General features: G+C 41.3%; 1 protein-coding gene across 2 annotated transcripts in view; it reads left to right on the plus strand.

Annotated features, from left to right (window-relative positions):
* Positions 1-27,177, plus strand: part of LOC121534889 (ecto-NOX disulfide-thiol exchanger 2) — a 271,267-nt gene that overhangs the window by 141,239 nt on the left and 102,851 nt on the right. For both annotated transcript variants that reach the window (XM_041841513.2, XM_041841505.2), the window contains exon 3: positions 5,802-5,933. In XM_041841513.2, the coding sequence (XP_041697447.2) occupies positions 5,802-5,933 (132 nt within the window). The remainder of the gene's footprint in view (positions 1-5,801; positions 5,934-27,177) is intronic.

Below are 27,177 nucleotides of genomic sequence, written 5' to 3' on the forward strand. Positions count from 1 at the left end.
GAGGGAAATATGTGTCTCTAATATGGTCATACATTTGGCAGGAGGTTAGGAAGTGCAGCTCAGTTTCCACCTCATTTTGTGGGCAGTGTGCACATAGCCTGTCTTCTCTTGAGAGCCAGGTCTGCCTACGGCGGCCTTTCTCAATAGCAAGGCTATGCTCACTGAGTCTGTACATAGTCAAAGCTTTCCTTAAGTTTGGGTCAGTCACAGTGGTCAGGTATTCTGCCACTGTGTACTCTCTGTTTAGGGCCAAATAGCATTCTAGTTTGCTCTGTTTTTTTGTTTGTTCTTTCCAATGTGTCAAGTAATTCTCTTTTTGTTTTCTCATGATTTGGTTGGGTCTAGTTGTGTTGTTGTTGTTGTTGTCCTGGGTCTGTGTGGGGTCTGTTTGTGTTTGTGAACAGAGCCCCAGGACAAGCTTACTTAGGGGACTCTTCTCCAAGTTCATCTCTCTGTAGGTGATGGCTTTGTTATGGAAGGTTTGGGAATCGCTTCCTTTTAAGTGGTTATAGAACTTAACGGCTCTTTTCTGGATTTTGATAATTAGCGGGTATTGGCCTAATTCTGCTCTGCATGCATTATTTGGTGTTTTACGTTGTACACGGAGGATGTTTTTGCAGAATTCTGCATGCAGAGTCTCAATTTGGTGTTTGTCCCATTTTGTGAATTCTTGGTTGGTGAGCGGACCCCAGACCTCAGAACCATAAAGGGCAATGGGTTCTATAACTGATTCAAGTATTTTTAGCCAGATCCTAATTGGTATGTCACATTTTATGTTCCTTTTGATGGCATAGAAGGCCCTTCTTGCCTTGTCTCTCAGATCGTTCACAGCTTTGTGGAAGTTACCTGTGGCGCTGATGTTTAGGCCGAGGTATGTATAGTTTTTTGTGTGCTCTAGGGCAACGGTGTCTAGATGGAATTTGTATTTGTGGTCCTGGCACACACTCTCTCTCTCTCTCTCTCTCTCTCTCTCTCTCTCTCTCTCTCTCTCTCAGTTCGTCCTCTCTCTCTCCAGCAGTTAGTCCTGAGTACAGCCTTCCTTCCCTGTTCTGGGTGTATATGACCATGATAGTGTTACAGGAGACCTTTCTTTGTAAAGAGACTGTAATTGACATGTTAGCTGTTAAGACCTTGTCCGTTGTGAACTAAATGTCCCTGAGCTTCTCTTGGCCTGCTCTGAGGCCTCCTGCCAATGGGCCTTAAAACTGATACATTTCCCATCAGCACCCTGGGGGAGCCTTTACTGCAGCTCATAGGCAAGTAATGCTAAGATCAGGCCTGTGGAAGTGTTTCTCATACCATTACTTTGGCACAGTGGGGGTCCAGGTAGGGATTTGTCACTTCAATTATTTTCAATTGAAAACGTGGGTTTTTACAGCTCTGGTTGTTCATTTTCAGCTTTTTTCACCTAAACCAGAATCAAATCGATCAAGGGCTCAATGAAAATGTATTCTATTAAATCAATAATGGCTATAATTAAACTGCAAAATTATTGATTGTTTAGAACAATTCCTCACTAATCAGATTGCAGCCAAGTTTTCATAGCATAGCCTACACTATAGCTCCAGACTAAGCATAGTAATTTTATTACAGTTTCATCAACATTGATTTTCATCTACCTCTTTGACCTTGGAGTGTATACAGTTAGATGTTGAAGTAGAGGTTACACATTGAATCAATCCCTGCCAAACTTTAGGCATTGAATTTTACCCCCAAAATGGTAGAACAGGTTGAATCTTAGACATATATTATATTCACTGGCTGAAATTTCTTCTGGTTGAGCCAGCGAGCGTGTATGCTAGTGTTGATCTTTCCACTGCTGTTTGCTATTCAGACACACTCCCTCGGCTCTGTGTGAATGTGATTGAGTGAAAGAGAGCTGAGGGGAGCCATGCCAGAGCTCTGCCCTCAAGGTCACTCTGTAAAGCCCTAAAGCCCAGAGGTCAGTGCCGAGAGAGGAAGGGAGAGATGGGTGATTGGAGAGAGGGAGGGAGGTTGCAAAGAACAGACTGTAGGACAGAGAGGCCCTGTGGACAATTCCTCCACAGCATCTTATCATTTCAGGGCGAGGCCAGCAGGACTAACCTTGACCTCGACCAGCACTAAACCAATCTCTCAAAGCCTTCAACTCTTAGATTACTATGAACCTGATAAGATCAGTTCTAAGGTTTCCTATGACGTTCACAGTTAGTTGTCTAGTGATGAGTGAAACCCTGTGGATGTATCTGGATCCTTTCGGAAACGGTTGTCACTGATTCTAAACCGTCTCATTGCATTTATGACCTTTCTGTTTTGACTGGTCAGTCAGTGAGTCTAATTCGTTTGTTTGGACTGGTCAGTGAGACTAGTCAGTTTGTTATGACTGGTCAGTGAGACTAGTCAGTTTGTTTGGACTGGTCAGTGAGACTAGTCAGTTTGTTTGGACTGGTCAGTGAGACTAGTCAGTTTGTTATGACTGGTGAGTGAGGCTGTTTACACGACTCCTGTTTGACCTGCTGTAAAACAGCTCCAACTCCCCCTTCTGCAATTAGAGCTCCTTTAGTTGTTGGTGCAGTGGATCCTCTAAGGAGGGTATAACAAGCCTCTGAGCCTCATCTCTGCCTTGTAAAACACCCATCCTCTCTCCCCTCTGTTATACAACAGTTTTAACAGCCTTTGCCATGGCAACCCAGGGATGGGAGTGTAATGAGAGTATCTGGGATGCAGGGGACAGAGGTAACAGCATTAGTCCTTTATTATACCAGACAGAGGTAAAATCATTAGTCCTTTATTATACCAGACAGAGGTAACAGCATTAGTCCTTTATTATACCAGACAGAGGTAAAATCATTAGTCCTTTATTATACCAGACAGAGGTAACATCATTAGTCCTTTATTATACCAGACAGAGGTAACATCATTAGTCCTTTATTATACCAGACAGAGGTAACATCATTAGTCCTTTATTATACCAGACAGAGGTAACATCATTAGTCCTTTATTATACCAGACAGAGGTAACATCATTAGTCCTTTATTATACCAGACAGAGGTAACAGCATTAGTCCTTTATTATACCAGACAGAGGTAAAATCATTAGTCCTTTATTATACCAGACAGAGGTAACATCATTAGTCCTTTATTATACCAGACAGAGGTAACAGCATTAGTCCTTTATTATACCAGACAGAGGTAACATCATTAGTCCTTTATTATACCAGACAGAGGTAACATCATTAGTCCTTTATTATACCAGACAGAGGTAACAGCATTAGTCCTTTATTATACCAGACAGAGGTAACATCATTAGTCCTTTATTATACCAGACAGAGGTAACAGCATTAGTCCTTTATTATACCAGACAGAGGTAAAATCATTAGTCCTTTATTATACCAGACAGAGGTAACAGCATTAGTCCTTTATTATACCAGACAGAGGTAAAATCATTAGTCCTTTATTATACCAGACAGAGGTAACAGCATTAGTCCTTTATTATACCAGACAGAGGTAACAGCATTAGTCCTTTATTATACCAGACAGAGGTAACAGCATTAGTCCTTTATTATACCAGACAGAGGTAACATCATTAGTTCTTTATTATACCAGACAGAGGTAACAGCATTAGTCCTTTATTATACCAGACAGAGGTAACAGCATTAGTCCTTTATTATACCAGACAGAGGTAACAGCATTAGTCCTTTATTATACCAGACAGAGGTAACAGCATTAGTCCTTTATTATACCAGACAGAGGTAACATCATTAGTCCTTTATTATACCAGACAGAGGTAACATCATTAGTCCTTTATTATACCAGACAGAGGTAACAGCATTAATCCTTTATTATACCAGACAGAGGTAACATCATTAGTCCTTTATTATACCAGACAGAGGTAACATCATTAGTCCTTTATTATACCAGACAGAGGTAACAGCATTAGTCCTTTATTATACCAGACAGAGGTAACATCATTAGTCCTTTATTATACCAGACAGAGGTAACAGCATTAGTCCTTTATTATACCAGACAGAGGTAAAATCATTAGTCCTTTATTATACCAGACAGAGGTAACATCATTAGTCCTTTATTATACCAGACAGAGGTAACAGCATTAGTCCTTTATTATACCAGACAGAGGTAACAGCATTAGTCCTTTATTATACCAGACAGAGGTAACAGCATTAGTCCTTTATTATACCAGACAGAGGTAACAGCATTAGTCCTTTATTATACCAGACAGAGGTAACAGCATTAGTCCTTTATTATACCAGACAGAGGTAACAGCATTAGTCCTTTATTATACCAGACAGAGGTAACAGCATTAGTCCTTTATTATACCAGACAGAGGTAACATCATTAGTCCTTTATTATACCAGACAGAGGTAACATCATTAGTCCTTTATTATACCAGACAGAGGTAACAGCATTAGTCCTTTATTATACCAGACAGAGGTAACAGCATTAGTCCTTTATTATACCAGACAGAGGTAACAGCATTAGTCCTTTATTATACCAGACAGAGGTAACAGCATTAGTCCTTTATTATACCAGACAGAGGTAACAGCATTAGTCCTTTATTATACCAGACAGAGGTAACAGCATTAGTCCTTTATTATACCAGACAGAGGTAACAGCATTAGTCCTTTATTATACCAGACAGAGGTAACAGCATTAGTCCTTTATTATACCTGCCCATCAGCTGCTTCGGAACAATCCGCTCGCTACTCAAGTGATTGGACAGGGCACACACATGGTGCGCACTCACACACACACACACACATCGATACACACACATACAGCATCAGTGTTAGCAGGCACAGTGGGCTGCTGACACCGACCTTTTGAAGTATGAAGTGTTGTCTTCAGCCCTGCTCCTCATTAGCACCCACTTTTTGTTTTGGCATCATGATGCAGTAGAGCAGTTTAGTCCCACAGCCAGCCGTCACACTTTACCCATCCGTCAGAGGAAGAGGTCAAATAAAGTAGAGAAAGAAAGCCCATTTAGGGTTGTGAAATGGTTTGGTTTGTCAGAATACGGTGGTGTTGAATTTGTAATGTGTTCTTGTTTAATTTGGGCCTTTTACTATAGGGATCTGAATGTGTTTGCTTTGCTGTGTAAGACGTTACACTTGGCAGAAAACCAGACCGCCGTGGGCTGTATGAATAGATGTGTGTTTGTAGCAGTTGGCCAGAGATGTTTAGTTTCAGAAGCCCTAATGCTTTATAAATTCCCTTCAGTGTCTGGATTTCAGTTATTATTATTACCGTAATGTTTCGTGTTTGCTGGAGAATCATTCTTATTTACTGTGACATTCAAACATAAACCAGCTTTTCTCTCTCACTGGCGTTTTATTGGGTAGATTTTATCAGAGTGTGTCCTCGTGAGTTTACCTGTGTGTGTGTGTGTCTGTATGGTGTTAGTCCTCTTGTTCCTTCTGAGAGTGTGTGGTGTCGGTCAGGGAAGAGAAGCAGCATCATCAAGAGGCTCTCTCTTAGTAGAGGTCAGAGACAAAGGGAGTTCAGCCAGGAGGGAAATGATTGCTAATAGACCTCATAATAAAATGAAAAGGCTGTGTCACTGTACAGATGGCCTCTCTCTCCCCACTCTGAGAGCACAAAGTAAAAAGATGAAGTATTCCTCTGCTATTGCCAGACATGAATAAATATGCTATTTCATTTCCTTTGTAACGCCTCGCAGGTTTATAGAAGCTATTAAATAGGAAATGTGAGGAAATCGAACAAAGGAGGCAAAAACTATTTGAGACAACATCTGATTGTACCGTATTCTGACTGACTCTCGCTCTCTTTCTATCTCTTTTGCAGAAGGGATTCATAACATGTCCATGGACTCCAGCCCCATGACGATGCCCATGTCAGACCCCAACGCCTGGGCCACAGCTATGAACAACCTGGGCATGGCTCCCATGGGCATGGCAGGACAGCCTCTTATGTCAGGTACAGTTACTGTAGTTATAACCCTAATCCTAACCATACCTCTACTGTAGTTATAACCCTAACCCTAACCATACCTCTACTGTAGTTATAACCTTAACCATACCTCTACTGTAGTTATAACCATAACCATACCTCTACTGTAGTTATAACCCTAACCATACCTCTATTGTAGTTATAACCCTAATCCTAACCATACCTCTACTGTAGTTATAACCCTAACCATACCTCTACTGTAGTTATAACCATAACCATACCTCTACTGTAGTTATAACCCTAACCATACCTCTATTGTAGTTATAACCCTAATCCTAACCATACCTCTACTGTAGTTATAACCCTAACCATACCTCTACTGTAGTTATAACCCTAACCCTAACCATACCTCTACTGTAGTTATAACCCTAATCCTAACCATACCTCTACTGTAGTTATAACCCTAACCCTAACCATACCTCTACTGTAGTTATAACCCTAATCCTAACCATACCTCTACTGTAGTTATAACCCTAATCCTAACCATACCTCTACTGTAGTTATAACCCTAATCCTAACCATACCTCTACTGTAGTTATAACCCTAATCCTAACCATACCTCTACTGTAGTTATAACCCTAACCCTAACCATACCTCTACTGTAGTTATAACCCTAACCATACCTCTACTGTAGTTATAACCCTAATCCTAACCATACCTCTACTATAGTTATAACCTTAATCCTAACCATACCTCTACTGTAGTTATAACCCTAACCCTAACCATACCTCTACTGTAGTTATAACCCTAACCATACCTCTACTGTAGTTATAACCCTAACCCTAACCATACCTCTACTGTAGTTATAACCCTAATCCTAACCATACCTCTACTGTAGTTATAACACTAACCCTAACCATACCTCTACTGTAGTTATAACCCTAATCCTAACCATACCTCTACTGTAGTTATAACCCTAACCATACCTCTACTGTAATTATAACCCTAACCATACCTCTACTGTAGTTATAACCCTAATCCTAACCATACCTCTACTGTAGTTATAACACTAACCCTAACCATACCTCTACTGTAGTTATAACCCTAATCCTAACCATACCTCTACTGTAGTTATAACCCTAACCATACCTCTACTGTAGTTATAACCCTAACCATACCTCTACTGTAGTTATAACCCTAATCCTAACCATGCCTCTACTGTAGTTATAACCCTAATCCTAACCATACCTCTACTCTAGTTATAACCCTAACCATACCTCTACTGTAGTTATAACCCTAACCCTATCCATACCTCTACTGTAGTTATAACCCTAACCATACCTCTACTGTAGTTATAACCCTAATCCTAACCATACCTCTACTGTAGTTATAACCTTAACCCTAACCATACCTCTACTGTAGTTATAACCCTAACCATACCTCTACTGTAGTTATAACCCTAATCCTAACCATACCTCTACTGTAGTTATAACCCTAATCCTAACCATACCTCTACTGTAGTTATAACCCTAACCCTAACCATACCTCTACTGTAGTTATAACCCTAATCCTAACCATACCTCTACTGTAGTTATAACCCTAATCCTAACCATATCTCTACTGTAGTTATAACACTAACCCTAACCATATCTCTACTGTAGTTATAACACTAATCCTAACCATACCTCTACTGTAGTTATAATCCTAACCCTAACCATACCTCTACTGTAGTTATAACCCTAACCCTAACCATACCTCTACTGTAGTTATAACCCTAACCATACCTCTACTGTAGTTATAACCCTAACCCTAACCATACCTCTACTGTAGTTATAACCCTAACCATACCTCTACTGTAGTTATAACCCTAATCTTAACCATACCTCTACTGTAGTTATAACCCTAATCCTAACCATATCTCTACTGTAGTTATAACACTAACCCTAACCATACCTCTACTGTAGTTATAACCCTAATCCTAACCATATCTCTACTGTAGTTATAACACTAACCCTAACCATACCTCTACTGTAGTTATAAACCTAATCCTAACCATACCTCTACTGTAGTTATAACCCTAATCCTAACCATACCTCTACTGTAGTTATAACCCTAACCATGCCTCTACTGTAGTTATAACACTAACCATAACCATACCTCTACTGGAGTTATAACACTAACCATACCTCTACTATAGTTATAACCCTAATCCTAACCATACCTCTACTGTAGTTATAACCCTAACCATACCTCTACTGTAGTTATAACCCTAACCCTAACCATACCTCTACTGTAGTTATAACACTAACCCTAACCATACCTCTACTGTAGTTATAACCCTAATCCTAACCATACCTCTACTGTAGTTATAACCCTAATCCTAACCATACCTCTACTGTAGTTATAACCCTAATCCTAACCATACCTCTACTGTAGTTATAACCCTAATCCTAACCATATCTCTACTGTAGTTATAACACTAACCCTAACCATACCTCTACTGTAGTTATAAACCTAATCCTAACCATACCTCTACTGTAGTTATAACCCTAATCCTAACCATACCTCTACTGTAGTTATAACCTTAACCCTAACCATACCTCTACTGTAGTTATAACACTAACCCTAACCATACCTCTACTGTAGTTATAACCCTAATCCTAACCATACCTCTACTGTAGTTATAACCCTAACCCTAACCATACCTCTACTGTAGTTATAACCCTAATCCTAACCATACCTCTACTGTAGTTATAATACTAACCCTAACCATACCTCTACTGTAGTTATAACACTAACCCTAACCATACCTCTACTGTAGTTATTACCCTAATCATAACCATACCTCTACGGTAGTTATAACCCTAATCCTAACCATACCTCTACTGTAGTTATAACCCTAATCCTAACCATACCTCTACTGTAGTTATAACCCTAATCCTAACCATACCTCTACTGTAGTTATAACCCTAACGCTAACCATACCTCTACTGTAGTTATAACCCTAACCATACCTCTACTGTAGTTATAATACTAACCCTAACCATACCTCTACTGTAGTTATAACCCTAATCCTAACCATACCTCTACTGTAGTTATAACCCTAATCCTAACCATACCTCTACTGTAGTTATAACCCTAACCATACCTCTACTGTAGTTATAACCCTAATCCTAACCATACCTCTACTGTAGTTATAACCCTAACCCTAACCATACCTCTACTGTAGTTATAACCCTAACCCTAACCATACCTCTACTGTAGTTATAACCCTAACCCTAACCATACCTCTACTGTAGTTATAACACTAACCCTAACCATACCTCTACTGTAGTTATAACCCTAACCATACCTCTACTGTAGTTATAACACTAACCCTAACCATACCTCTACTGTAGTTATAATACTAACCCTAACCATACCTCTACTGTCGTTATAACCCTAATCCTAACCATACCTCTACTATAGTTATAACCCTAACCCTAACCATACCTCTACTGTAGTTATAACCCTAATCCTAACCATACCTCTACTGTAGTTATAACCCTAATCCTAACCATACCTCTACTGTAGTTATAACCCTAACCATACAGCTACTGTAGTTATAACCCTAACCATACCTCTACTGTAGTTATAACCCTAACCCTAACCATACCTCTACTGTAGTTATAACCCTAACCCTAACCATACCTCTACTGTAGTTATAACACTAACCCTAACCATACCTCTACTGTAGTTATAATACTAACCCTAACCATACCTCTACTGTAGTTATAACCCTAATCCTAACCATACCTCTACTGTAGTTATAACCCTAATCCTAACCATGCCTCTACTGTAGTTATAACACTAACCCTAACCATACCTCTACTGTAGTTATAACCCTAACCATACATCTACTGTAGTTATAACCCTAATCATAACCATACCTCTACTGTAGTTATAAACCTAATCCTAACCATACCTCTACTGTAGTTATAACACTAACCCTAACCATACCTCTACTGTAGTTATAACCCTAATCCTAACCATACCTCTACTGTAGTTATAACCTTAACCCTAACCATACCTCTACTGTAGTTATAACCCTAACCATACCTCTACTGTAGTTATAACCCTAATCCTAACCATACCTCTACTGTAGTTATAACCCTAACCCTAACCATACCTCTACTGTAGTTATAACCCTAACCATACCTCTACTGTAGTTATAACCCTAATCCTAACCATAACTCTACTGTAGTTATAACCCTAATCCTAACCATACCTCTACTGTAGTTATAACCCTAATCCTAACCATACCTCTACTGTAGTTATAACCCTAATCCTAACCATACCTCTACTGTAGTTATAACACTAACCCTAACCATACCTCTACTGTAGTTATAACCCTAATCCTAACCATACCTCTACTGTAGTTATAACCCTAACCCTAACCATACCTCTACTGTAGTTATAACCCTAATCCTAACCATACCTCTACTGTAGTTATAACCCTAATCCTAACCATACCTCTACTGTAGTTATAACCCTAATCCTAACCATACAGCTACTGTAGTTATAACCCTAATCCTAACCATACAGCTACTGTAGTTATAACCCTAACCCTAACCATACCTCTACTGTAGTTATAACCCTAACCATACCTCTACTGTAGTTATAACCCTAATCCTAACCATACCTCTACTATAGTTATAACCTTAATCCTAACCATACCTCTACTGTAGTTATAACCCTAACCCTAACCATACCTCTACTGTAGTTATAACCCTAACCATACCTCTACTGTAGTTATAACCCTAACCCTAACCATACCTCTACTGTAGTTATAACCCTAATCCTAACCATACCTCTACTGTAGTTATAACACTAACCCTAACCATACCTCTACTGTAGTTATAACCCTAATCCTAACCATACCTCTACTGTAGTTATAACCCTAATCCTAACCATACCTCTACTGTAGTTATAAACCTAACCCTAACCATACCTCTACTGTAGTTATAACCCTAATCCTAACCATGCCTCTACTGTAGTTATAACCCTAATCCTAACCATACCTCTACTGTAGTTATAACCCTAATCCTAACCATGCCTCTACTGTAGTTATAACCCTAATCCTAACCATACCTCTACTGTAGTTATAACCCTAACCATACCTCTACTGTAGTTATAACCCTAACCCTATCCATACCTTTACTGTAGTTATAACCCTAACCATACCTCTACTGTAGTTATAACCCTAATCCTAACCATACCTCTACTGTAGTTATAACCCTAATCCTAACCATACCTCTACTGTAGTTATAACCTTGACCCTAACCATACCTCTACTGTAGTTATAACCCTAACCATACCTCTACTGTAGTTATAACCCTAATCCTAACCATACCTCTACTGTAGTTATAACCCTAATCCTAACCATACCTCTACTGTAGTTATAACCCTAACCCTAACCATACCTCTACTGTAGTTATAACCCTAATCTTAACCATACCTCTACTGTAGTTATAACCCTAATCCTATCCATATCTCTACTGTAGTTATAACACTAACCCTAACCATATCTCTACTGTAGTTATAACACTAACCCTAACCATACCTCTACTGTAGTTATAACCCTAACCATACCTCTACTGTAGTTATAACCTTAACCCTAACCATGCCTCTACTGTAGTTATAACACTAACCATAACCATACCTCTACTGGAGTTATAACACTAACCATACCTCTACTATAGTTATAACCCTAATCCTAACCATACCTCTACTGTAGTTATAACCCTAACCATACAGCTACTGTAGTTATAACCCTAACCATACCTCTACTGTAGTTATAACCCTAACCCTAACCATACCTCTACTGTAGTTATAACCCTAACCATACCTCTACTGTAGTTATAACCCTAACCATACAGCTACTGTAGTTATAACCCTAACCATACCTCTACTGTAGTTATAACCCCTAACCCTAACCATACCTCTACTGTAGTTATAACACTAACCCTAACCATACCTCTACTGTAGTTATAACCCTAACCCTAACCATACCTCTACTGTAGTTATAAACCTAATCCTAACCATACCTCTACTGTAGTTATAACACTAATCCTAACCATACCTCTACTGTAGTTATAACCCTAACCCTAACCATACCTCTACTGTAGTTATAACCCTAACCATACCTCTACTGTAGTTATAACCCTAACCTAACCATACCTCTACTGTAGTTATAACCCTAACCATACCTCTACTGTAGTTATAACCCTAACCATACAGCTACTGTAGTTATAACCCTAACCATACCTCTACTGTAGTTATAACCCTAACCCTAACCATACCTCTACTGTAGTTATAACACTAACCCTAACCATACCTCTACTGTAGTTATAACCCTAACCCTAACCATACCTCTACTGTAGTTATAAACCTAATCCTAACCATACCTCTACTGTAGTTATAACACTAATCCTAACCATACCTCTACTGTAGTTATAACCCTAATCCTAACCATACCTCTACTGTAGTTATAACCCTAACCCTAACCATACCTCTACTGTAGTTATAACACTAACCCTAACCATACCTCTACTGTAGTTATAACACTAACCCTAACCATACCTCTACTGTAGTTATAACCCTAACCATACCTCTACTGTAGTTATAACCCTAACCCTAACCATACCTCTACTGTAGTTATAACCCTAATCCTAACCATACCTCTATTGTAGTTATAACCCTAATCCTAACCATACCTCTACTGTAGTTATAACCCTAATCCTAACCATACCTCTACTGTAGTTATAACACTAACCCTAACCATACCTCTACTGTAGTTATAACCCTAATCCTAACCATACCTCTACTGTAGTTATAACCCTAATCCTAACCATACCTCTACTGTAGTTATAACCCTAATCCTAACCATACCTCTACTGTAGTTATAACCCTAACCATACCTCTACTGTAGTTATAACCCTAACCATACCTCTACTGTAGTTATAACACTAACCATACCTCTACTGTAGTTATAACCCTAACCATACCTCTACTGTAGTTATAACACTAACCCTAACCATACCTCTACTGTAGTTATAACCCTAACCCTAACCATACCTCTACTGTAGTTATAACCCTAATCCTAACCATACCTCTACTGTAGTTATAACCCTAATCCTAACCATACCTCTACTGTAGTTATAACCCTAACCATACAGCTACTGTAGTTATAACCCCTAACCATACCTCTACTGTAGTTATAACCCTAACCCTAACCATACCTCTACTGTAGTTATAACCCTAACCCTAACCATACCTCTACTGTAGTTATAACACTAACCCTAACCATACCTCTACTGTAGTTATAACCCTAACCATACCTCTACTGTAGTTATAACCCTAACCCTAACCATACCTCTACTGTAGTTATAACCCTAACCCTAACCATACCTCTACTGTAGTTATAACCCTAATCCTAACCATACCTCTACTGTAGTTATAACACTAACCCTAACCATACCTCTACTGTAGTTATAACCCTAATCCTAACCATACCTCTACTGTAGTTATAATCCTAACCATACCTCTACTGTAGTTATAACCCTAATCCTAACCATACCTCTACTGTAGTTATAACCCTAACCCTAACCATACCTCTACTGTAGTTATAACCCTAATCCTAACCATACCTCTACTGTAGTTATAACCCTAATCCTAACCATACCTCTACTGTAGTTATAACACTAACCCTAACCATACCTCTACTGTAGTTATAACCCTAACCCTAACCATACCTCTACTGTAGTTATAACCCTAACCCTAACCATACCTCTACTGTAGTTATAACCCTAACCCTAACCATACCTCTACTGTAGTTATAACACTAACCCTAACCATACCTCTACTGTAGTTATAACCCTAACCATACCTCTACTGTAGTTATAACCCTAATCCTAACCATACCTCTACTGTAGATATAACCCTAACCATACAGCTACTGTAGTTATAACCCTAACCCTAACCATACCTCTACTGTAGTTATAACCCTAACCATACCTCTACTGTAGTTATAACCCTAATCCTAACCATACCTCTACTGTAGATATAACCCTAACCATACAGCTACTGTAGTTATAACCCTAACCCTAACCATACCTCTACTGTAGTTATAACCCTAACCATACCTCTACTGTAGTTATAACCCTAATCCTAACCATACCTCTACTGTAGATATAACCCTAACCATACAGCTACTGTAGTTATAACCCTAACCCTAACCATACCTCTACTGTAGTTATAACCCTAACCATACAGCTACTGTAGTTATAACCCTAACCATACCTCTACTGTAGTTATAACCCTAACCCTAACCATACCTCTACTGTAGTTATAACCCTAACCATACCTCTACTGTAGTTATAACCCTAACCATACAGCTACTGTAGTTATAACCCTAACCATACCTCTACTGTAGTTATAACCCTAACCCTAACCATACCTTTACTGTAGTTATAACACTAACCCTAACCATACCTCTACTGTAGTTATAACCCTAACCCTAACCATACCTCTACTGTAGTTATAAACCTAATCCTAACCATACCTCTACTGTAGTTATAACACTAATCCTAACCATACCTCTACTGTAGTTATAACCCTAATCCTAACCATACCTCTACTGTAGTTATAACCCTAACCATACCTCTACTGTAGTTATAACCCTAACCCTAACCATACCTCTACTGTAGTTATAACCCTAACCATACCTCTACTGTAGTTATAACCCTAACCATACAGCTACTGTAGTTATAACCCTAACCATACCTCTACTGTAGTTATAACCCTAACCCTAACCATACCTCTACTGTAGTTATAACACTAACCCTAACCATACCTCTACTGTAGTTATAACCCTAACCCTAACCATACCTCTACTGTAGTTATAAACCTAATCCTAACCATACCTCTACTGTAGTTATAACACTAATCCTAACCATACCTCTACTGTAGTTATAACCCTAATCCTAACCATACCTCTACTGTAGTTATAACCCTAACCCTAACCATACCTCTACTGTAGTTATAACACTAACCCTAACCATACCTCTACTGTAGTTATAACACTAACCCTAACCATACCTCTACTGTAGTTATAACCCTAACCATACCTCTACTGTAGTTATAACCCTAACCCTAACCATACCTCTACTGTAGTTATAACCCTAATCCTAACCATACCTCTATTGTAGTTATAACCCTAATCCTAACCATACCTCTACTGTAGTTATAACCCTAATCCTAACCATACCTCTACTGTAGTTATAACACTAACCCTAACCATACCTCTACTGTAGTTATAACCCTAATCCTAACCATACCTCTACTGTAGTTATAACCCTAATCCTAACCATACCTCTACTGTAGTTATAACCCTAATCCTAACCATACCTCTACTGTAGTTATAACCCTAACCATACCTCTACTGTAGTTATAACCCTAACCATACCTCTACTGTAGTTATAACACTAACCATACCTCTACTGTAGTTATAACCCTAACCATACCTCTACTGTAGTTATAACACTAACCCTAACCATACCTCTACTGTAGTTATAACCCTAACCCTAACCATACCTCTACTGTAGTTATAACCCTAATCCTAACCATACCTCTACTGTAGTTATAACCCTAATCCTAACCATACCTCTACTGTAGTTATAACCCTAACCATACAGCTACTGTAGTTATAACCCTAACCATACCTCTACTGTAGTTATAACCCTAACCCTAACCATACCTCTACTGTAGTTATAACCCTAACCCTAACCATACCTCTACTGTAGTTATAACACTAACCCTAACCATACCTCTACTGTAGTTATAACCCTAACCATACCTCTACTGTAGTTATAACCCTAACCCTAACCATACCTCTACTGTAGTTATAACCCTAACCCTAACCATACCTCTACTGTAGTTATAACCCTAATCCTAACCATACCTCTACTGTAGTTATAACACTAACCCTAACCATACCTCTACTGTAGTTATAACCCTAATCCTAACCATACCTCTACTGTAGTTATAATCCTAACCATACCTCTACTGTAGTTATAACCCTAATCCTAACCATACCTCTACTGTAGTTATAACCTAACCCTAACCATACCTCTACTGTAGTTATAACCCTAATCCTAACCATACCTCTACTGTAGTTATAACCCTAATCCTAACCATACCTCTACTGTAGTTATAACACTAACCCTAACCATACCTCTACTGTAGTTATAACCCTAACCCTAACCATACCTCTACTGTAGTTATAACCCTAACCCTAACCATACCTCTACTGTAGTTATAACCCTAACCCTAACCATACCTCTACTGTAGTTATAACACTAACCCTAACCATACCTCTACTGTAGTTATAACCCTAACCATACCTCTACTGTAGTTATAACCCTAATCCTAACCATACCTCTACTGTAGATATAACCCTAACCATACAGCTACTGTAGTTATAACCCTAACCCTAACCATACCTCTACTGTAGTTATAACCCTAACCATACCTCTACTGTAGTTATAACCCTAATCCTAACCATACCTCTACTGTAGATATAACCCTAACCATACAGCTACTGTAGTTATAACCCTAACCCTAACCATACCTCTACTGTAGTTATAACCCTAACCATACCTCTACTGTAGTTATAACCCTAATCCTAACCATACCTCTACTGTAGATATAACCCTAACCATACAGCTACTGTAGTTATAACCCTAACCCTAACCATACCTCTACTGTAGTTATAACCCTAACCATACAGCTACTGTAGTTATAACCCTAACCATACCTCTACTGTAGTTATAACCCTAACCCTAACCATACCTCTACTGTAGTTATAACACTAACCCTAACCATACCTCTACTGTAGTTATAACCCTAACCCTAACCATACCTCTACTGTAGTTATAAAACTAACCCTAACCATACCTCTACTGTAGTTATAACCCTAATCCTAACCATACCTCTACTGTAGTTATATTCCTAACCATAACCATACCTCTACTGTAGTTATAATACTAACCCTAACCATACCTCTACTGTAGTTATAACCCTAATCCTAACCATACCTCTACTGTAGTTATAACCCTAATCCTAACCATACCTCTACTGTAGTTATAACACTAACCATACCTCTACTGTAGTTATAACCCTAATCCTAACCATGCCTCTACTGTAGTTATAACACTAACCCTAACCATACCTCTACTGTAGTTATAACCCTAATCCTAACCATACCTCTACTGTAGTTATAACCTTAACCCTAACCATACCTCTACTGTAGTTATAACCCTAGCCATACCTCTAATGTAGTTATAACCCTAATCCTAACAATACCTCTACTGTAGTTATAACCCTAACCCTAACCATACCTCTACTGTAGTTATAACCCTAACCATACCTCTACTGTAGTTATAACCCTAATCCTAACCATAACTCTACTGTAGTTATAACCCTAATCCTAACCATACCTCTACTGTAGTTATAACCCTAATCCTAACCATACCTCTACTGTAGTTATAACCCTAATCCTAACCATACCTCTACTGTAGTTATAACACTAACCCTAACCATACCTCTACTGTAGTTATAACCCTAATCCTAACCATACCTCTACTGTAGTTATAACACTAACCCTAACCATACCTCTACTGTAGTTATAACCCTAATCCTAACCATACCTCTACTGTAGTTATAACCCTAACCCTAACCATACCTCTACTGTAGTTATAACACTAACCCTAACCATACAGCTACTGTAGTTATAACCCTAATCCTAACCATACAGCTACTGTAGTTATAACCCTAACCCTAACCATACCTCTACTGTAGTTATAACCCTAACCCTAACCATGCCTCTACTGTAGTTATAATCCTAACCATACCTCTACTGTAGTTATAACCCTAATCCTAACCATACCTCTACTGTAGTTATAACCCTAATCCTAACCATACCTCTACTGTAGTTATAACCCTAATCCTAACCATACCTCTACTGTAGTTATAACCCTAATCCTAACCATACCTCTACTGTAGTTATAACCCTAACCCTAACCATACCTCTACTGTAGTTATAACCCTAACCATACCTCTACTGTAGTTATAACCCTCATCCTAACCATACGTCTACTGTAGTTATAACCCTAATCCTAACCATACCTCTACTGTAGTTATAACCCTAACCCTAACCATACCTCTACTGTAGTTATAACCCTAATCCTAACCATACCTCTACTGTAGTTATAACACTAACCCTAACCATACCTCTACTGTAGTTATAACACTAACCATACCTCTACTATAGTTATAACCCTAACCCTAATCATACCTCTACTGTAGTTATAATCCTAACCCTAACCATACCTCTACTGTAGTTATAACCCTAATCCTAACCATACCTCTACTGTAGTTATAACACTAACATACCTCTACTGTAGTTATAACCTTAACCCTAACCATACCTCTACTGTAGTTATAACACTAACATACCACTATTGTAGTTATAACCCTAACCATACCTCTACTGTAGTTATAACACTAACATACCACTATTGTAGTTATAACCCTAACCATACCTCTACTGTAGTTATCTATATGTATTATCTAACCCTACAGCTACTGTAGTTATTCTACAGCATAACGGGACAGCCAGTCATGTCAAGTACTGGTTCTCTGTCTGTGTCATTTAACCCTACATCTACCTTCCCTTATCTATCTGGGCCATCTAACCCTAACCATACAGTGTATCTACTGTAGTGCTCGGTCTGTGTCAATTATTTCATGTGCACATGACACTTCCCCCCAACTGGTACACAACACTCTGCCTCTACCTTTAGTTCCAGTTCCAGAGCTTCCCCATTTAGTTCACATTATTGACCAAGTTCAGTCAGATAAAGTATGTGAGGTATGGGGTATATGGATACATGTTTATGACATGGGTGTTATGATAGGATTTGTGGTCTGTCTGCTGCGGAGAGGCTTTAGTGAAACCCATCCACACTTCTCCATGTGGCTAGAAACATCTATTCAAACATCCCCACATTCCCCACATTGTGTCTGTAGCTAGGTTTCCATCCAATTGGCAACATATTTTATAAGTGAATATTCAAAAACGGCATAAAAAACAGATGTGCATTTTCCCACCAGATATGTTTTCCCATCAAATTGACTTGTTACGGAAAAAGGCTGTGTGTGATGACGTAGTGCACATAAAACTAACTTCTGCAGTTACATTTCAGTGTACCGAATAATAAAATATACAAGTTACAGTGGGGAAAAAAAGTATTTAGTCAGCCACCAATTGTGCAAGTTCTCCCACTTAAAAAGATGAGAGAGGCCTGTAATTTTCATCATAGGTACACGTCAACTATGACAGACAAGATGAGAAAAAAAAATCCAGAAAATCACATTGTAGGATTTTTTATGAATTTATTTGCAAATTATGGTGGAAAATAAGTATTTGGTCAATAACAAAAGTTTCTCAATACTTTGTTATATACCCTTTGTTGGCAATGACACAGGTCAAACGTTTTCTGTAAGTCTTCACAAGGTTTTCACACACTGTTGCTGGTATTTTGGCCCATTCCTCCATGCAGATCTCCTCTAGAGCAGTGATGTTTTGGGGCTGTCGCTGGGCAACACAGACTTTCAACTCCCTCCAAAGATTTTCTATGGGGTTGAGATCTGGAGACTGGCTAGGTGTCACGGTTTCGGCCGAGGCTGCTCCTCCTCCTGGTTCGGGCAGGCTTCGGCGGTCGTCGTCCCCGGAGTACTAGCTGCCACCGATCTATGTTTCATGTTCGTTTGGTTTTGTCTGGATGTTGTACACCTGTGTCTTGTTAGTCCTCGTTAGTGTCCTATTTAGTTCTCGTTGTGTGTGCTTGTCGTTGTGTGTGATTGCGCTTCTGTTTCGTGTTGGAGCTACTATTTCCCTCCAGTGTTTTGGAGAGGTTATTTTGCACATGTTTGTGCGCCGTTTGTTTTGTCGCCTGTGTGCGCCGTGTATTCGCCTTCGGGCTTATTGTGCTTTTGTCTTTTGTGAATATTGCACTAAAGCCTTTGGACTGAGCCTCTGCGTCCTGCGCCTGATTCATACACCACACCCACCTTCAGCACCTTATGACACTAGGCCACTCCAGGACCTTGAAATGCTTCTTATGAAGCCACTCCTTCGTTGCCCGGGCGGTGTGTTTGGGATCATTGTCATGCTGAAAGACCCAGCCACGTTTCATCTTCAATGCCCTTGCTGATGGAAGGAGGTTTTCACTCAAAATCTCACGATACATGGCCCCATTCATTCTTTCCTTTACACGGATCAGTCGTCCTGGTCCCTTTGCAGAAAAACAGCCCCAAAGCATGATGTTTCCACCCCCATGCTTCACAGTAGGTATGGTGTTCTTTGGATGCAACTCAGCATTCTTTGTCCTCCAAACACGACGAGTTGAGTTTTTACCAAAAAGTTATATTTTGGTATCATCTGACCATATGACATTCTCCCAATCCTCTTCTGGATCATCCAAATGCACTCTAGCAAACTTCAGACGGGCCTGGACATGTACTGGCTTAAGCAGGGGGACACGTCTGGCACTGCAGGATTTGAGTCCCTGGCGGCGTAGTGTGTTACTGATGGTAGGCTTTGTTACTTTGGTCCCAGCTCTCTGCAGGTCATTCACTAGGTCACCCTGTGTGGTTCTGGGATTTTTGCTCACCGTTCTTGTGATCATTTTGACCCCACGGGGTGAGATCTTGCGTGGAGCCCCAGATCGAGGGAGATTATCAGTGGTCTTGTATGTCTTCCATTTCCTAATAATTGCTCCCACAGTTGATTTCTTCAAACCAAGCTGCTTACCTATTGCAGATTCAGTCTTCCCAGCCTGGTGCAGGTCTACAATTGTGTTTCTGGTGTCCTTTGACAGCTCTTTGGTCTTGGCCATAGTGGAGTTTGGAGTGTGACTGTTTGAGGTTGTGGACAGGTGTCTTTTATACTGATAACAAGTTCAAACAGGTGCCATTAATACAGGTAACGAGTGGAGGACAGAGGAGCCTCTTAAAGAAGAAGTTACAGGTCTGTGAGAGCCAGAAATCTTGCTTGTTTGTAGGTGACCAAATACTTATTTTCCACCATAATTTGCAAATAATTCATAAAAAATCCTACAATGTGATTTTCTGGAATTTTTTTTCTCAATTTCTCTGTCATAGTTGACGTGTACCTATAATGAAAATTACAGGCCTCTCTCATCTTTTTAAGTGGGAGAACTTGCACAATTGGTGGCTGACTAAATACTTTTTTCCCCACTGTAAATGGGTTTCCATCGCATTTTCAAATCTACTGATGGTTTTGTCACAGAAAATGTTGCACTCTGGTATTGGCACGTGCGCTCTAGCCAACAGCTCGCAGATATAGTGTGGGTATAGCTTACATTATGAGATTATTATGGACAAAATAGCAAGATTAGTTTTATTTGTAAATCGGCAGCCTAGCATCGATCATCATGCCACCAGAATAAGACCCTCGATATTTATTGGAAAGGAGCTTCAAGCTCATCACCTTGCACATTCACCACCTTGTGAAGTTCATCATAACTTATTTAATCTGTAGCCTAATATACTAATATACTAATATACTGTATGCTTTCCCGAGTCGTAGTTAGAGGACCGTACAAGTTTACTTCGATATGATAGTTATTATATCAATATTTGTGCAAAAAAGCGTTTCCCCTGCCATTTCTCGCATAATGAACTTTACCCACACAAAAGATCCCACCTTGTCTAGTGCATTTTGTTTTGTCGACATTTGGAAAGTTTACTGATAAATTTGCTGTTTCCATCAGGCCTGTAGTGACATTTTTTAACCGACATGTACTTTACTCGCATAAAAAGTTAGGGGGGTTTCTATCTCTAGTGGGGGTTTCTGTCTGTGTAGCTACAGACTGGTTGCTGTAGTCTGTGCATGCTGCAGCCCTCACGTTTGCCTACGTCTGCCATTTCTGTGTCTGTTAAAATGGGCATGCAGTGCTGAGTCAGCCAGATGGAGTTATGACTCTGTTATCAGTATGAGGACTTGAGAGCCAAACTGCTCAGTCCCAGACAGTTGGCAGGTTGGAAGGAGCTTTGGCAGTATCATCCCTTATTTGCAAAATGCACATGCAACTCATGTTTGTTCCTATCTGCCATCCACACCAATACTTTATTGATTTATACAGAACTTGTTGAGTTATGCATACAAGTTATGATTAAGCCCTAAGAGATTCACCAAAGGATCCTTCTAATTAACCAAAAAGGGCAGAATCATTCTCTGCCTACTGTCATATGTCATCATGTGTCATTCGGACAAGTGAACCATAGAAACATGGCATTAGAATGTAGCGGACGCTGTCGGTCGCCATCTTGGCTCTACCGTAGACTGTTTTCCCAGTGGCAGAGCCCACAGATACTGTATGTTATCATGTGTACCTCAGATAGGTGAAATTACAGTGGCAGAGCCAACAGATATGTCATCATCATGAATCACACAGTCAGATGAACCATAGAGAGGTGTCATTGAACAGTATCCACAAAGCGTCTCAGAGTAGAAAATTGGTCGTAAGTGCTGAGAATAGAGACATTTTACTCCTACTCTTATGGGTAAAAATAAAAGCTATGCATGAAGCCTCTTTAGTCATAAGAGTCACACCTAGTCAACAGATATTTAGAACACCTCATGAGCTGCCCTAACCCGTTAAGTTACCAGCAGATGTCTTCATAATAGAAAAATGCAGTGAGTCAGTGGTTCCTGCGCCACATGCAATTGCTTTGGAGTTGTTAAAATAATGTTGTAATTCTATATGGTCAATCCAAGTATTTGATCCCCTGCTGATTTTGTACGTTTGCCCACTGACAAAGAAATGATCAGTCTATAATTTTAATGGTAGGTTTATTTGAACAGTGAGAGACAGAATAACAACAAAAAAATCCAGAAAAACGTATGTCAAAAATGTTATGAATTGATTTGCATTTTAATGAGGGAAATAAGTATTTGACCCCCTCTCAATCAGAAAGATTTCTGGCTCCCAGGTGTCTTTTATACAGGTAACGAGCTGAGATTAGGAGCACACTCTTAAAGGGATTGCTCCTAATCTCAGCTTGTTACCTGTATAAAAGACACCTGTCCACAGAAGCAATCAATCAATCAGATTCCAAACTCTCCACCATGGCCAAGACCAAAGAGCTCTCCAAGGATGTCAGGGACAAGATTGTAGACCTACACAAGGCTGGAATTGTCACGCCCTGACATTGAGATCTGTAGTTGGGTTGGTCAGGGTGTGAAATCTAATTTATATATTTCTATGTTGGCCGGGTGTGGTTCCCAATCAGAGGCAGCTGTCGGTCGCTGTCTCTGATTGGGATCATACTTAGGCAGCCATGTTGCCTACCTTAGTTGTGGGATCTTGTTTCTGTTTGGCTTGTTTGATGTTTAGCCTCTTGAACTTCACGTTCTGTTGGATTTTGTTATTTTGTCTGTGTTTATTAAAATAAACGACTATGTACGCATACCACGCTGCACCTTGGTCCGATCCTTTACACAACGAACCTGACATAAGATCCCACCACCAACGGACCAAGCAGCGTGGCCAGGAGGAGCAGACATGCTGGACACAGGTGGGGAAAACATTCTGGACATGGGAGGCGATATTGGCCGGTAAGGGACCCTGGGCGAAGGAAGAAGCCCAGTAAGGAAAGGATCAACGGCGACATCGTAGTTCAAGACCGCGAAGGAAGCCCGAGAGGCAGCCCCAATAACATTTTGGGTGGGGACACACAGGGTGGTTGGCGGAGCAGCAGGAGGCCCTGGAAGGGCTGATTGTGGAGAGGGAGACAGCTATAGAAGAAGCCGCTATGATAGATGCCCTCCAAGACCTGCAGCTCAGTACTCTGAGAGAGGAGACCACCGCCTTACGGGAGTTGTTAGTTAAGAGGGAGCAGGAGCTCTCCCTTCAGAAGGAGGCGCTGCAGGAGGCCCACAGGGAGAAGGAGTCAGTGGATGCACGGAGAGAGGAGCTGGCCAGGCAACAGGAGGAGCTGAGAAAGGAGTTAACCCTCCAGCAGCAGAGAGCTCGGTCCTTAGAGCAGAGGCTGGCGGAGCCAGGTTTAGCAGAGCCAACTCCCCACACTCGCTTTGAGGAGCGTGTGACCGTGCAGGCACCAGGCTATGCCAAACCAGTGGTGCGTGTCCCCAGCCTGGTACGGCCCGTGCCTGCTCCTCGCACCAAACCAGTGGTGCGTGTCCACAGCCCAGTGCGTCCTGTGCCAGCGCCCCGCACTTGCCGGGCTCCAGTGATGATCCATGGCACGAAGCCTCCAGTGATGATCCATGGCACAAAGCCTCCTGTGATGATCCATGGCACGAAGCCTCCAGTGATGATCCATGGCACGAAGCCTCCAGTGATGATCCATGGCACGAAGCCTCCAGTGATGATCCATGGCACGAAGCCTCCAGTGATGATCCATGGCCCAAAGCCTCCAGGGATGATCCATGGCACGAAGCCTCCAGTGATGATCCATGGCTCAAAGCCTCCAGTGATGATCCATGGCACGAAGCCTCCAGTGATGATCCATGGCACGAAGCCTCCAGTGATGATCCATGGCACGAAGCCTCCAGTGATGATCCATGGCACGAAGCCTCCTGTGATGATCCATGGCCCGAAGAGTCCAGCTCCGGTCAGCTGCTCCACTCCAGTGCCAGAGCAGTCCGCTCCACCAGTGCATAGTCCAGCTCCGGTCAGCTGCTCCACTCCAGTGCCAGAGCAGTCCGCTCCACCGGTGCCTAGTCCAGCACCGGTCAGCTGCTCCACTCTAGTGCCAGAGTAGTCCCCACCGGTGCCAAGTCCAGCTCCGGTGAGCTGCTCCACTCCAGTGCCAGAGCAGTCCGCACCACCGGTGCCAAGTCCAGCTCTGGTCAGCTGCTTCACTCCAGTGCCAGAGCAGTCCGCTCCACCGGTCCCTAGTCCAGCTCCGGTTATCTGCTCCACTCCAGTGCCAGAGCAGTCCGCTCCACCGGTGCCTAGTCCAGCTCCGGTTATCTGCTCCCTACCAGAGCCGGGGCAGTCTGCTTCACTGGTGCCCAGTCCAGGTCCGGTCGTCTACTCTTCCCCCATGCCGGAGCCATCCGCTCCACCGGGGTCCGAGCCGGAGCCAGACGTCAACCCCTCTCCAGGGTCGGGGTCTCCCACACCAGGGTCCAGACAGGACTTGGAGCATCGCGGGAGGACTGCTGGGCCAGGACCAGACGTCAGCCCCTCTCCAGGGTCGAGGGCTCACACACCAGGGTCCAGACAGGGCTTGGTGCATTGTGGGAGGACTGAGAGGGGGAGCATCGCGTCGGGGTCCAGACCGGACCGGGCGTGCAAAGGGGAGGCAGGATGGGAGAAGAGTTTACTGCCTACGTCATGTCCGAAGCCGGAGCCGCCACCGAGGCTAGATGCCCACCCGGACCCTCCCCTAATGAGTCTGGTTTTTGTGGCCGGAGTCCGCACCTTTGGGGGGGATTACTGTCACGCCCTGACATTGAGATCTCTAGTTGGGTTGGTCAGGGTGTGAAATCGTATTTATATATTTCTATGTTGGCCGGGTGTGGTTCCCAATCAGAGGCAGCTGTCGGTCGTTGTCTTTGATTGGGGATCATACTTAGGCAGCCATGTTGCCTACCTTAGTTGTGGGATCTTGTTTCTGTTTGGCTTGTTTGATGTTTAGCCTCTTGAACTTCACGTTCTGTTGGATTTTTTTATTTTGTTTGTGTTTATTAAAATAAACGACTATGTACGCATACCACGCTGCACCTTGGTCCGATCCTTTACACAACGAACGTGACAGGAATGGGCTACAAGACCATCGCCAAGCAGCTTGGTGAGAAGGTGACAACTGTTGGTGTGATTATTCGCAAATGGAAGAAACACAAAAGAACTGTCAATCTCCCTCGGCCTGGGGCTCCATGCAAGATCTCACCTCGTGGAGTTGCAATGATCATCAGAATGGTGAGGAATCAGCCCAGAACTACACGGGAGGATCTTGTCAATGATCTCAAGGCAGCTGGGACCATAGTCACCAAGAAAACAATTGGTAACACACTACGCCGTGAAGGACTAAAATCCTGCAGCGCCCGCAAGGTCCCCCTGCTCAAGAAAGCACATGTACAGGGCCATCTGAAGTTTGCCAATGAACATCTGAACGATTCAGAGGAGAACTGGGTGAAAATGTTGTGGTCAGATGAGACCAAAATGGAGCTCTTTGGCATCAACTCAACTCGCCGTGTTTGGAGGAGGAGGAATGCTGCCTATGACCCCAAGAACACCATCCCCACCGTCAAACATGGAGGTGGAAACATTATACTTTGGGGGTGTTTTTCTGCTAAGGGGACAGGACAAATTCACCGCATCAAAGGGACGATGGACGGGGCCATGTACTGTCAAATCTTGGGTGAGAACCTGCTTCCCTCAGCCAGGGCATTGAAAATGGGTCGTGGATGGGTATTCCAGCATGACAATGACCCAAAACACACGGCCAAGGCAACTAAGGAGTGGCTCAAGAAGAAGCACATTAAGGTCCTGGAGTGGCCTAGCCAGTCTCCAGACCTTAATCCCATAGAAAATATGTGGAGGGAGCTGAAGGTTCGAGTTGCCAAGCGTCAGCCTCGAAACCTTAATGACTTGGAGAAGATCTGCAAAGAGGAGTGGGACAAAATCCCTCCTGAGATGTATGCAAACCTGGTGGCCAACTACAAGAAACGTCTGACCTCTGTGATTGCCAACAAGGGTTTTGCCACCAAGTACTAAGTCATGTTTTGCAGAGGGGTCAAATACTTATTTCCCTCATTAAAATGCAAATACATTTATAACATTTTTGACATGCGTTTTTCTGGATTTTTTGTTGTTATTCTGTCTCTCACTGTTCAAATAAACCTACCATTAAAATTATAGACTGATAATTTCTTTGTCAGTGGGCAAACGTACAAAATCAGCAGGGGATCAAATACTTTTTTCCCTCACTGTAATTACCTAAAACATGTTATTTCAAGTTATCCCTTTGGAGCACAATATCAAGTTGTTAAAAAAGATGCCTAAATCGGGCATGCCTATAAATTGGGCAGTTGACGGCATCTAGGGCTTATGTTTACTTTGATTGTGTTAGATGAAAATGATAGACCTTTCAAACGTTGTATGCAACGTTGTTT

This window comes from Coregonus clupeaformis, chromosome 2, assembly GCF_020615455.1.
Source record: "Coregonus clupeaformis isolate EN_2021a chromosome 2, ASM2061545v1, whole genome shotgun sequence".
NCBI classification, from domain to species: Eukaryota; Metazoa; Chordata; class Actinopteri; order Salmoniformes; family Salmonidae; genus Coregonus; species Coregonus clupeaformis.